Source organism: Zonotrichia leucophrys, chromosome 3, assembly GCF_028769735.1.
Source record: "Zonotrichia leucophrys gambelii isolate GWCS_2022_RI chromosome 3, RI_Zleu_2.0, whole genome shotgun sequence".
In the NCBI taxonomy this organism is placed as follows: Eukaryota; Metazoa; Chordata; class Aves; order Passeriformes; family Passerellidae; genus Zonotrichia; species Zonotrichia leucophrys.
The window spans coordinates 76,124,653-76,138,787 of NC_088172.1; the positions used below are offsets into that span (position 1 = coordinate 76,124,653).

Genomic DNA, 14,135 nt, shown 5'->3' on the forward strand with positions numbered 1-14,135 from the left:
CCCATAAACCAGTGATGCAGAGGCAATCCTCACCAGCTCTCACTGCTGACCTGGCACTGTAGCTGTCTACGCTGACTTTGCCAAAACTGTTTCTGATGGGATTTTGTAAAATAGTAGTGAAAAGTGTAACATTCCCATAGTGTTGTATTATCTGCCTTGGTTCTTCCCTCACTGGATGTCTGTTCCCTTTATATTTCTTTACATGCTTTGTGTAAACCCTTTTAAAAATAATACTGTGTGCTGTGGTAAGCTTTGAATGCTCTTGGATGGCTGGGGAAACAAGACCTTTGTGGAATTCTGAAAATGTTTTTTCTCCAACAAATAACTTTTAAGTTATTTTAAATCTGAAGTAAAAATTTGAAGGCTGCTGTTTGTGTTTATCAAAGTGATGATACCTCTGGCAGTGTTTTGAGCTTATTTTTATTACATGGGGGTTTTTGCATAAAATTTGATGATTAGACTGAGCAAGTATGGTGACATATGAAATCTTGGTTTTGCTAGATTTCCAGAAGAAACAGCCAGACGATGACTCTACTCCCAGCACAAGCAACAGCCAGTCAGATTTGTTCTCTGGGGAAACGAACAGTGACAACAGCAATACCTCTCTAACCACACAGGCCGCTAACTCCAACCAGCAACTTTTGACAGAACTGAATGTAACTTCACCCAGCAAAGAGGAATGTAAGTGCACAAGTCCTAGGTGAAAGCAAAGGAGGCATAAACTTTTTGCTCGGGTTTATGTTTCACTGACTGACTTCCTGTGGAAGTTATTGCCCTGGCTTTTGGGGTGAGGGGGAAGGTTAGAGGCTGTTCACAAAATAGACATTGATGGCTATAACTGAAGAACAAATAGGAGTTTTTAAGTAACTTTGCATTTGATGTATTGTATTTCATATATATGTAAGCTATTTGATGCATGGGAAAGAATTTAATTGTGAGAAACTCCTCACATTAGTGGTAAATTTATGTGTATATTCTAGCATCAGTGCCAGTATCTTATGAAATTTGACTTTTAAAGATGTTGGGTTTTAATTAAGGTAGTTGCACAGAACAATAACTGTAATGTGTGTTTGTCTAGATTGCTACTTGCATATAAATATAACTTGTTTTGTGCGGTAATTTATCTATTCTTTCATGACCTATCTTTTGTCTTTATTGAACTGTCAGGCAAAAATTCTCCCTGAAGGTAAGTTAGAATGCTTAGCAAACACAGTGAGATAAAATTGACTTTTAAATTATTCTAAACCTCTGTATAAAGTTCATTTTGCATCTAATATATTGAGTTGTAAAATCTGCATTCTACAACCTAAGCTCCAGTGTGTAATTTGTAGTTTCGTTTTTCTCCAGTAGTAGATTTATTTTAGAAGGTGCTCTATGGAGAGAAACCCCCTTGAGCTGAGATTATGTTAGGTTGTGGCTAGTGAACACATCTACACATTGCAAAAATATGCTTGTTTTTCAGTAGGAAATTTGCAAGAGCGACTCTGGTTCTTGAACATTTAGGCAACTGCTGGAAATAGCAATGTTGACAAAGCACTAGGACTAACCCATCTTGCTTTCAGTTGTGTTAACTAATTGCTTAGGATGGTTTTGCTGAGTTGCCCAAGTATTTATTCTGTGTACAGGTATTAATAGTTTTTAATTATGCAGGTTGGCTGTGGACAAAGTATTGGACTAATTAAAGTAAAATTTTTAAACTGTGATGATGTTATCTCTCTTGCATTGTGAGAAATACAAGTGCTCAAATGTGGGTGTTCAGTGATGAGTTCTTGTCATAAGACTAAACTTGTCCTGTAACTCTTGTCTCTGCTTTGTGTGTACAGTTGCTGCTGACCACCCTTCCATCTCTTCCTTCTGCTCATTGCTTCTTCAGGAGAAACCTGTACCCTGCTGTAAAAACAAGGCCTTAAAACAAGCTTCCTGGGGAATTCAGGAAAGCACATTATGCTCCAGCAGCACATTTGGGCCGTCACAGTGCTGGGGACTTGGGGCACCTCGCTCGCTTATTAGCCAGTGTCACAGGGTGCTTCTGTAGTGCTTACTGGGTCAGCTTTCCTGAAAATTTGTTCAGGTAGAAATGAAATTGTGTTACAAAAAAGTGTTTCTGTTGTGCCTGAGAAAGATTTGGTTAAGTGGGAAGGTGATTGCAGGAATGGGAAAGAAATTAAATAGTGTCCTTCGTTGTGGATTGCTGTGAGCTTGTGAGCATACACTGAACGTGATGGATATTAGGCAGCACAGCCTGCAGAGCATTTGAAAATATTGCCTATTAAAAAAACTCTCTTTATGACTTCCTGCTGGGATGTTTTTAAGTGAAATACAGTGGAGAGATTTATTTACAGCTCTGCCTTCTCTCACATCCTCACTACTTCTTTAATGAAGCTTAATATCATTTATCAGAAATAATTATGTACAGATGGAGATTTTCTGATGGATAATGACCTCATTGTGCAAGGTTCTTTCCTTTAATGAAGAATGCCCAGACTTAAATGTCTTGTGGATTTTAGTTTATCTTTTTCTGTGCAATATTTATTTATTTTGCAGCATATTCTGTAAAGTATGCACTGCTCTTAGTACAGCTGTGTTCTTCAAAGACTGATACTTCTCACTGTGTGTGATGGCATACAGCTGTGTTCTGTTCTGAATAGAATTGTGGTAATTCACCAGAAATCATTGTATGGAATCACTGTGGTAATCCTTATCCAAGTGTGGGAAAATTGATCTAATCGGGAAGGATCCTCATATTCCGTTCCACTCACCTCTCTTTCCTTTCAAGATTTTGAGGAGAGTCTTGCATCAAGGCATTTGCCACAGTACTTGAGTCCACAGGGTAAACAGAGGGGACAAAACTGCAGCAAGTCATTTAGGCAATTAAAGTCATTTATGTTACAACAACTGAAGAAAACCATAGCAATCACGTGTTCATACTCTGTGTCAGAAAAAGTGAAAGGGGTTTTTGTACTTGTTTTTAAATAGTTATTTCCTTTTTATCACAGAATGAATTGCGTAACAGAAAATTTCCTTGAACTATATTTTGCAGGAGTTCAGTTTGGCAGTGTGCAAGTATTTGTGTGGGTTTTTGTTACTGTTTTGATTTTATGTGAGAGTTGCATTTGCATTCCTGAGTGTCTTACATATGCAACCAGGTTGTAGTGACTTTCCATCTCCCCCCAGCCTCAGTTCTGAAGAGTTACCTACCACAATGGCTGCTGTGCCTCCTAATATCTCTCCCCCTTACAGGGGAAAGGTAGTTCTCAGTATTATATTTACAGTCAACAAAAATGAGATAAAAATTTATACCCAGTAGTTCTCAATGTTATAACAGTCAACAAAAATGTGTTAAAAAATTATACACAGAGACAGTGACACAACTTCAGTAATTTTTTGCCCTCATTCACATGTGTTTGATCTTTTATGATATATTACTAATCAGTGATTTTTTAAAAAATTCTGTTGAAATTGGTGAGGGGGGAATTCTATGGAATTCTTTTTTTCCCCCTTCAGATATACTTCTTGAGTTGCCTGTTTCTTTCCAAAACTTTCAGGTCTCCAGTTGCAGTAAATTTTCTGAAATAAACTTACAGACAAAGAGTAATATTGATATCGGTATAGCTGTAGTTAGTTTAGAGCTGCATGGATTTTACTGATCCATTTCTTAACAGGTAGTTAAATCAGTCTAACTTTTGTTCTATTGCTGCTTTACGTGCAGATAAGTTTAATCTGTTCACATTTTTCCTTCCATGTCCTCCTTTCATTTAGGAGCTCCTAATGGTAGTTATTTTAGCATCAGTCACTATATCAGCCAGTTCCTCTGTCAAAAATTTCCTTTTCATATTGGGTGGGCAAGGTTTTTGATTATTTTTAGCAGAGAGGAAAAAATGGATTTGACAATGGCCCTCACTTCTCTGTCCTTACCTTCAGCCACCAACATTCTTTAAAAAAAAAGGCAGCTTATTAAGCAAGGTTCTATGTATTTTGGTAGAGAAAAGGTCACACTGCACATGGAATAATTTTGCTTAGTTTCAGGCCTTCAATGCCTTCTTTGGGGCTGTCACATCATTTTTCTGTCACTGTATGAGCAGAGCTAAAGCTGGTTCCATGCAGGTTTGAAATTAACTGTGTTGTTATGTGACAGGAGAAATGTCAATGTGAAGAGCACTGACTGTGGCAGCTTGATCAGATTTGGTATTTCAGTAGTTTTTAGCTTCAGCTGACAGGATTTTATTTTAATTATGTGCTTAACTTTCCTTGGCCTTCTTGAATAGCAAGAACCACACTTGAAAAAGGACAAAAGGAATATCTGCTGTTTCTAAAAGAGTTAAATGCTTTTCATTCCTGTGTTGAAGAATTTATAAGAAGATAAACAAAGATCATTACTGCTGTGAATGTCAGAAAACACACTGGAGATTTCAGCCCAGAAAGATGGTGATGATCACTGACCACACCTTACCTCTCTGTGGGCTGAGTTTTAGATCCCCAAATACAAAGGTATTTCATGACTGGATGTCTCCAAATTTTGGCTAGTGTTTGTATACCCTTCATAACTTGAGCCATTGCGCATCAAAATGAAAACACCTTTGTCTTGAACATTTAAATTGGCAAGATAATGTTAGAAAAATGCTTTATAATATCTTTATTTTATTAAGCATTTGTGTGCTGTGGAAGCACTGAAATACCCCCAGTTATGGAGTAATATTATTGAAGTTAATGTACATTAAGTGTACTAGTCCTAGACAAAGATGCAGTAGGCTTCTATAAGAGATATCTGGCAGAAAGGTGAGAGATTGGTTCTCCTACTGCACCTATTGGATGTTTATACTCTGAATTTTATTGCTTGCTGAAGCATGACTGTGTAAAAAGCCACATAGGCTATAGCACTCAAAAAGTAATGGTATTTTTTCTCTTTGGAATAAAATAAAAATATATGTCATTTTTTTCAACATAACTTTGTGAAAAATGGATGAACAAATGCATTCTTTCTTTGCTTCTTTCTTGCTGAATGGCCTTTTCTCTGACACTGTGCAAAAGGTTTCTACCAATTCATAACAACTTCATGGTTTTTGTATTTCGCCTGGGTTTGTGAGTAGAGTTCTAGATGACAGCTTTTCTCTGTGTGCTCTGAAAATACTTCATATTTTGAGTTATTATGATGACATCCTTAACTCCAATTTGTGCTTTTTAAGGAGAGTGATTTTTAAAATGACAGTTGTTCTTGGATGTTATTCATTGTATACTTTTTTAAATGACCTGACTGTGAGAATTTAGCTGCTTATTGCAGTAGCAGTCAGTTTTTTTCTTCTGTCTTCATTTGTTTTGAGTTTTTTCAGGCTTTTTTCTGGGGGGTGGGGGCTGTGTTTTTGTTTTTGGTTTGGGTTTTGATTTTTTTTTTCCTAATTCAGTCAGTGGGGAGCTTTGTTCTCTGGCTCATCTCTGACTGAAGGTTACATGCATACCCACTTCTGGAACTAGTAAATGTATAAACAGACCAAGCTAGCTGCCTGTTTTTGTCCTGCTTGTCACACATGGTTGTAGAAAGTAATTTGCTTTGTTGCTAACCTGATTTATTCTCAATAATACCAATTTTTATGTTTTTCTCTGATTCAAAAGAATGCAGTAACTGGTAAAATTGTGCTGGGCTACAGTGAAGCCTTTGTGACTCACGTGACCCAGTATTAAATTAAACCTATACCCAAACATAACTGAGAAACCTGCAACTTGGATGATGGTGAATAATTCTAATTTTCTTTATCAACTCACAAGACTGTCATGTGTTCTTTCTCATTGTAATCAATTTTGTGTCTTGTATCAAAGCAAGAGTGGACACATCTCTAATACAAGATATGCACCTGTCTGATTTTTGATGTTATAGGCATCTTTGGGTTTCTATGCCACAGAACAAGAACTAGCTATTTTCTCAGGCTTTTGCTTTTATTAAATTAGGTAACAGTAAAAGTTGTTTTACATTGTCTGGGATTTTTTTATTTTTAGCCTTGTTTTCATTAGAACCTATTTACAAATAGTCTTTTGGTACTGTTTTTAATGTTAAAATTAACTCAGTTTTTAAATTTGGTTATCATTGAATCTGATTTTTTTAAAATATTTGTCACAAAATACATATATTTCAATAGCAATGCAAGCACTTTTCATATGGGAATTTGTAAGAATTCTATCAAATGTAAAACCATATTGAATTGTGGTTTGAGAAGTGCCACCAGTATTAGGTGCCAGTACAGGACATAAAGGCAGTTAGAAATTTGAATAAGAAGTGTCATCATCATCTTTTCTTTGGTGAAGATATTCTGTAAGTTTCCATCTATTCCATGCAGTCTCAGTTTCATATAAAGAAAATATATGTGTTTTCTGACAAGCAAAGGTCTGGCACAAAGATTTATTAAATGAGCACATCTTTCCACGTCTGTGGCATGATAATTTGAAACATAATGAAGGCCAGGGATGTTATACCACTGTTAATTGTTCCTTCTGATTTATAGTCACTTCACATGCAGAGCAGACTGTGTATCCTAGGGTCCCGTTTATTAGCGTGAAAGGACCCCATGGAACACAAAACAGAAACACAGTCACATTGGAAAAATGTGGGTCAAAGCTGCACAACTATTGAGATTAAATAAAATTATTTATAAAATGTTATTTAACTGCTGGTTTCAAAAGCACTTTTTACAGTTCAACTTACACCTACAAAATAGGAGAATATGGCATCTGTTACTGAGGAAAAACAGGTTACCCAGTGAGACAATAGTAAAGGAGAAGGTGGAATCCGAATCCTGTCTCCCTTTACTTCATTACAGTTGTTAAATTTACCATCAATTCAGCAACAAAGCAGTACAGGTTTCATTTCCTTGTTCAAAAGCTTCAAGCAGAAAAAAATCCACAAGGTACCTAAAGGCTGATTTGTAAAAGTAGATTTTAAAAAAATATTTTTATGTGATATAATCCTCTTATCTGTGTAGTAATGACATCACTTAGATGATCATGCATCTTGCCCATTCTGCAGCAAATAAGCAGTTCTTAAATGTTATAAAATTCTTCTGCCTTTTTTCCTTAAAGATAGGATAGCTTGTCTGTGCAGACTTAACTTAAATATTTATGTTTCCTTTTGTTTATGTATTGGTGTTCGTAATCAATGGCTGTCCTCATACTCAATTGTGTAGATTAATTAGGTTAAATCTCTCCCAGTTCAGGGAATGTACAACTAGGTTACTGGTTTGGACAGGTTTCCCAAGGTGGGTTCTTTCCTGTATTGCAAATAGGCATGAAATTGTTCCTGTCCTGGCTAGAACACTGCTGTCCAAGGAAATTCAGCTCTTACTTATTACCTTCTGCCAGCCTGTTGTATTCAAGGGGTCAGTGTGGCTTATCTAGGGAGGAGCCAGCACAGTACCAAAAGCTCTAAGAGAGGTTCCTCTGTCCTTACATCGCCATGATCAAATGTTACTGAGATTCAGTATTTTTCATGTTTGTTCATTGTCTGGCTTGCAGGTTTTGTGGCATCTGAAATTGTTTCATTGTATTACTGTAATTTAGACTTTTTACTCATGTGTTAACTTAGTTTTGCTCCATTCTGCATCTGTTTCTCTGCACAATGTGCTTCTGAGTGCCCTTCAAACCCACGTGATGCGTGTCCTCTGGGCTCAAACTTAGTGCTTCTCCAAACAGCAAGAAGAGGGGGTTGAACACCCTGGTGTTGAACTTTTTTCCTGCATAGGAGGCTCTGACTGAGTGGGGTCAGTTCACTTTACAGAGTTGAGGAAAGGGAAACAGCAAGTTGCCCTGACTCAGAGACATGCTCAGGACAAATACTGCTTGGCTGCAGTTAACATAGTTCAGGAAGGGAGATGGACAATGCAGAAGAGCTTTCTAAAAGACAATTTACACATTAGAATTTAGAATTTAGTCTAGAATAGTAAATAATAGCAATATTAATGTATCCATAGAAGTATAAGCAATATATAAAATTGTACTACTTTGGATAATTAGAGAAATTAGGTTTGAATCTGTTTTTCTAATCAATATATTTTGAGTACAGCTAACAGTAAGTTATGGAAAGCTGTGGATATCAGAAGCCAATAACAAAGTAACTACATTAACAAGACCTATTGTATTAATAATATATGATATGGTTTATCTTGTTTTGTCCTTTGTTAATGTTATGTTTGAATTTGCAAACTTGAGGATTCTCAGAATTCTCACAATTCTTCTGATTTCTTGAGTAGCTTTTAGTATTTTTTGCATTTATAATAATCTTCTCTTGGGATTACGTTATCCCTGGTCAGTGACTGCTTTTGTTTGAAAGAGGAGTTGCAAATGTCAGAAACCATATACTGGAAAAAACAGGAGCAGAAGCTGTTGTGTTTTCTGTTAATTGGATATAGAGTTGAAAGATATTTCTTTCCTTCCATTTTAATGTCTTGTTTGTGCTGAGCAAAAAGAGCTCTACTGCATTGTGGGTTATGTTAGAAGCTAGACGTGTGTGGCCTTTCACTGTGCACTGAAGTGTTTTATATAGCACAGTTAAATAACCTTGAAAATTTTACTTTTTTGGCAATGAAAATGCAGATATATCCTGAATCATACAAAGTTATAAGCCTACCTTTGTGAATAGTCAAGATAGACTGGTGTTCTATTGTTATGACTTCCCTTTTCTTTTTCACACACAGAATTTTTGTCAAAGCTGTGAGAAATATACTGTCCTGTTCCAAACAATACGAAGGTGCTGGAATTAGCAGTTATGTATACCAAAAGATTCCATGTAGTGACTTCCACATAGAGCTGCACAGCCAAGCCCACAGCACTGAATTATGCATGGCATTTTTAATGGTGGAACAAAAGGAGCAGCAGAAGGAAAAGTGGCAAAGTGTGTGCTGCCTTCACTGGTTATTAGGCACTAGTGTACATGCATGCAAATCCCAGGATGCTCTTTATTGAAACTCTGGTGCTGTGCTATACAAATCAAAGCTGTATGGAAGCCATACCTAATGAGGGAAGAATAAATAACAGGAGAAATCTGACAAAGGGAAGTGCAGAATGCGTACCAACTTATTGTACTTTAGAGAGTGAGAAATAAAGTTCTTACATTTGGCTGGATGCTGAAAGTATCAGCTACTGTAAATATTTACTTTGCAATAATTGAAAGGATTAGTCTTATTTGTTAGTCCACAGTGATGATGCCTCTCACTGTCTATTCAGTGAAAACTGGGAGGATGTTACTAAAATTATTTACAGAAGAGCTGCTGCATTTTAAGAGGCAGCTGCATCTAAAGTCAGTTCATTGAAATTCTGTACCCTGTTGAATTTATTGCTTACACACATTTTATATTGAAACCAAATACTTGGTGTCTGAAAGTAAAGACTGACTTAACAGACCTGCTCTGTAGGTTTTTGAATATGCAGAAGGTTTCACTAGAAAACTTGGTAAGGATTTTGTTTCAGTATTGATTTTCTTCCTCAAGTGCACCAACCCCTACACTAAACATCTTTTGAGCCTTTTGCAACAGCAGTACTAACATAGATCAAGATAATTTTTTCTAGGCCAGAATATAAAAAAATTGAAAATATTGTAGTGTAAAAAATTATTTCTGCTTACTTCACCATTTCTGGTTGTTGAGAAGAGGTCGTTGCTTGCCAGTGCTGTCAGGCTTTAAGCCAGTGCCAGTTTGGTGATACCAGGATGCTCCATCCACTCATGCATGATGCTTTATTTTTGCCTAGGAAAGGACCCACCCTGGGACTCCCAGTGCTCCTTACTGCAAAAGCAAGCTTGTCTCTTCTCATATGCAGACTTGACCCTGCATAGAGTCCCCACCACTCCCCTCCCCCTGCCTGTACAGTTCAGCCATTTCTCACCAGCTCCCTCCTTGCCAGCCTGGAGAATCCAACAGTGCCTTGCATCACTGTCTGTAGCATCTGCCAGCTACTGATGCTGTTGCCTGTCACAAGCAGCAATTTCTTATGTCAGGGTCAATAGTTTCCCATATCCTGAGGCTTCCCTTAACCACTGACCAGGCCCTGATGCGTGCCCTCAATGTTGGCCTGCAGGCCAAGAATTTGCTTCTTGGCCATTGTAACCACCTGTTGAAAGATTGTCCATCACACAGGTGGGAAATGATGTGTGTTGCTGGAGAAACTTGTTGGGAGAACAATAAACTCATCAAGTTTATTGATCCTTCTCTGGAAAATTGAGTGTAAAACTCTGTTCCCAAGTGGACTTCATTGAAATCAAATGCAACAAAGAAAGTTACTCACGTTTTTCCCCCTCAACTGCAGATTTTTTTTTTAAGAGTTACAATGCTGTGAGTATTTCAAGGTAGACAAAATTCCTGAGACCTGAAACGTAGTGAAAAAGAGAAAGAAAGGAAAACTTCAAGGGGGAGCATCCCAGAGAGGAGCAAAAAGAACCACTTTACTAACAAGCCAGGCTTGAAAATACTTGAAAAGGTAAAAGCATTTCCACAGTCATACTGCTGCTTTCCAGATATTCAAAGACTTGGGGGGGGGGAGGGGAAGGGAAGAAGTTTTTTTAGTATTTTTTTAGTATTTTTCAGTGCATGAAGACTTAATGTTAAAGGTTATTCTGTTATACTAAGCTCTGTTGTATTGCCAGCAAGCATTACTATATTACCAGCAGTTTAGTGCAAACTTGATTATGGTATTTTGATAGCCAAACTCTAGTAGATCTAACGCAATTTCAGGCTCTCTACCATCTTCCCATTTATAATATTCAATTTTCAAAGCTATGATGTGTATTACCATTGGCAGTGCTACTGTCAATTTGTCTTGGCTTCTCTGCATGGAGTTTATTTTTATTTATTTATTTTTCCTGCAAGTCACTGTGTGCACTCAATTGGTTGCTATTTTAACAAGATCTCTGGAGAACTCCTCAGCGATGATGCATGTTAAGAAAAAAGGCAGAAAGCAATTTACTACCAAGCAGATACCAGATGAGTGGGCAAGAGTCCAGAGCTGAAAAACCTTAAACATGGAAAAGAGCTTGTTAGCATATGCTTGTGCCACACTTAGAACACATAATGAGAACAAGATCAGAGGCAAAGTTGTTATCTCACTGGAGTCAGTAGCAAGATTTGATATCAGAGAAGTGATGACTTTGTCCCTTGTGTTACTTGTGGGTCACTTAAATACATTTCTAGCATTGCAATTACTGTGTATATTTTCCTAAAAATGCCTCTTGAAATATTTATAAAGTATATTTTAAAGTGTAACTTTGTCCCAACTTTTCTTTTTTTTCTTTTTTTTTAACAAGACATTCACATTAATCTGGGAAAAAAGTACTGAGAGTAGAACTACTTCCATATATGCTCTCCAAAGACAAGTGCTCCTCTGTGTTTTTTATGTTATTAAGTATAATCTCGATGTGGTTGGAAATGTTAAATATAGGTGGTGTTTTGAGACACACAATCTTCTCTTTTTCAGGTGGGCCATGCACAGGTACAGCTCATGCCTCATTAACCACACCAACCAAAAGATCTTGTGACTCAGGTATGTGCTTTTTGGGATAAAGAAATTAGGTTTTGCATTGTATTGAGTAGTTATAGTTTAATAGAAAAGGGTAATAATTGCACCTGCAAATGCCAAATGAAAATACATAGTTACTTTGCTGACAGAAGTATACCTATAAAAGGATTAGTATGGCAGATAGTTCATCTGAGAATCCTGTTAAACATAATTCTATAAATACACTCTGTTTTCAGTTAATCTTTGTAAAAACAAGACATACAGGAGTAATCTGTTTAAGTCTAATGATTGTGACAGCGTTCTGGAAATCCTGCCCTTGAAATGCAAAGTATTGAGTAGAAAACTGTTGTGAGTACATTGACTTTCCCTGATTGAAGATGCAGTCTGATCTTTGCTTTGAGACTAAATTTTACCTGCTTTGGGTCCTTTTTGATGCCTTTATTTCTATATGCAGGATGTAGATGGATAATGTCTCACAGAGCTGGTATTAGGAGTGACTTGTTAGGTCATTGCCAGGCTGAAGTCACTGCTCCTGAATCAGATCTGTCCTGAAGAGCCACATCTGCACTCATTCAGTCAGGCAGCCAAGTTACCTGCACTGGCTCAGGTCTTCTGCAGGCTTTGGTTTTGCGTGGATTAAGGAAAACTCACATGATTCTTAGACCACTCTTGGAAGCCATAATCTCCTGGGGAGCAGTGGGTGTGTAGGTAGTGGTAATGTTCTTGCAGTCTGTGTTTCCAAAATAATTTTTGCCTATATTTGCATTTATGTGCAGAAAGGAAGGGTATTCCAGTTTGAGTAAGGGCTCTTGCTCTTTAAGGAGTTCAGGGGAAATTTCATCTGAAGTCATTCTTTCAAAAAGTCTTTCAAGTCACTGTTTGTGCTGAACTGTAGTTATTCCACAGGTGGTGTTAGCTTGCAGCAGATGTGTGGTGATACAAGTTGGCTTGTTCTGCAGTGAAGGAAGGTTACAGAGAAGCTGCTTTAACTTGCTCTTGCTGCAGAGGCAGACTTCTCAAGCAGGACATGATAATCTGTGACAGTGAGTGGTTTTTGCCAAAGAACTGAGTTTGGAACTGGAAGATAGTTCTTCAAAACAGGGAGACTGGATTTTCTTTTCTGTGTAGCCATGGATGTGTATCTAAACAAGATGGAATGTTTGCCACTGTATCCCTTGAAAACGATCTGCTTTGCTCACAGTATTTCTAAATTGTATTTTCTTTATATGTTAGCTGTTGTAATGTTTAGCTGGTTTTCATGGCAGAGTAATTTAAAAGCTTGCTGTAGTGCTACAGATACAGTAAACTGAAAGTACTATTGGAAATTTGTGTGTGTGTGTGTGCTTAGCAAAAAGAAATGTAAGTTCATTATTTGGAGTGTGAAATGGTACCAGTAAAGGCTCCTTGGAGTGAAGCAGATGAAACCACAAGACATATTGAAAAATGTCTTGGCTAACTTTGCTCAGTAGTTCTTTTATTTTCAGTTTGTGCTCTTGTTTGGTCTGTACGTGCTTTTATGTTTTTCATTTAGTGTGTTTTGCAAGAAAAGGAGGAGATGACCTTAATTTGATACCACAACTTTAATCTTCAGTCAGCTAAATCTACTGATTTTGAATTACCTCAATTTCTCTTGAGGTTCTTAAATTATTTGCTCAGTAATCTACATATTATCTTTATAGTCCCTTACATGAATAAACTGGGTACCAGGAGTTAGGTATCTTCTCCTTCAAGATCTTGAATTTTCAGCAAACTTTCATCTTTAAAATAAACTACCATGTTGTCATGGGAATTGACAAAAAAACATTGGCTACAAAATATTACCCAGAAGTGCTGTGACATCTTCAGGCATGAGCAGCATACTGTGTGGGTGAACATTTGTCAGGGTTTAACCACAAGGCCAAAACACAGCCCCATTATCTACTGTGAAGAAAATTAACTCTATCCCAGTCAAATCCAGCACATTCTTTCACACTGGAATCACTTCAGCTTCCCAGGAAGCTACTTAAATGATGCAAGTAGTATTTGTCAACACTACACCTTGTTCATAAGCCTATTTTCTATAAGTATCCTGTGTTTCTTATGCTTGGAAGAGCTTTGAGGTAAAAATGTTGCATTGGATTTTATCTGTGTAGTTCTGTTCACCCTTCAGCATAGTTTATCCCCGAAGTTCCCTAGATCAGCATTTAAGACAGAAAATTAGAAATTTGACCTACTTATTTTATATGTAAGTTTCCCTCGGAATATTAAGGAAGGAGACAAACCTTTCATATTTTATCAGCATGAGTGTAACAATTGAAGAAAGATCAAAACAATAAATCTGCCAAGGTAAAGGAAAAGTTCTCATAGAGAAAAAAGAGATTTTACCTAATGTGCTTGTCAACCTGCATGCTGTAAGAGCTGTTCTGATAAAAAATAGTATTATGACACCAAATAGTGGGGTTTTTCCTCCTGTTCACCAGAATCATTGCTGTGGTAAAAGTATTTCTATTCCAGTGTACCCACAGGACAGGGATTATAATGAAAAAAATGAATAAAGCCTTGCAATCGTTAGTTTGGATGATGCCTCAAAGGCTTCTGAGTGCTGGCAGTCTGAAGATTTTGTAGGAAGAAAGATGGGGCTGTGTGGTTCAGTGTGTAGCTTCTTATGC

General features: G+C 37.1%; 1 protein-coding gene across 1 annotated transcript in view; it reads left to right on the plus strand.

Annotated features, from left to right (window-relative positions):
* ZFAND3 (zinc finger AN1-type containing 3) overlaps positions 1–14,135 on the plus strand; it is a 134,398-nt gene that overhangs the window by 86,640 nt on the left and 33,623 nt on the right. Inside the window, exons 4-5 of the mRNA XM_064708898.1 lie at positions 502–681; positions 11,446–11,511. Coding sequence (XP_064564968.1) covers positions 502–681; positions 11,446–11,511 — 246 coding nt within the window. The remainder of the gene's footprint in view (positions 1–501; positions 682–11,445; positions 11,512–14,135) is intronic.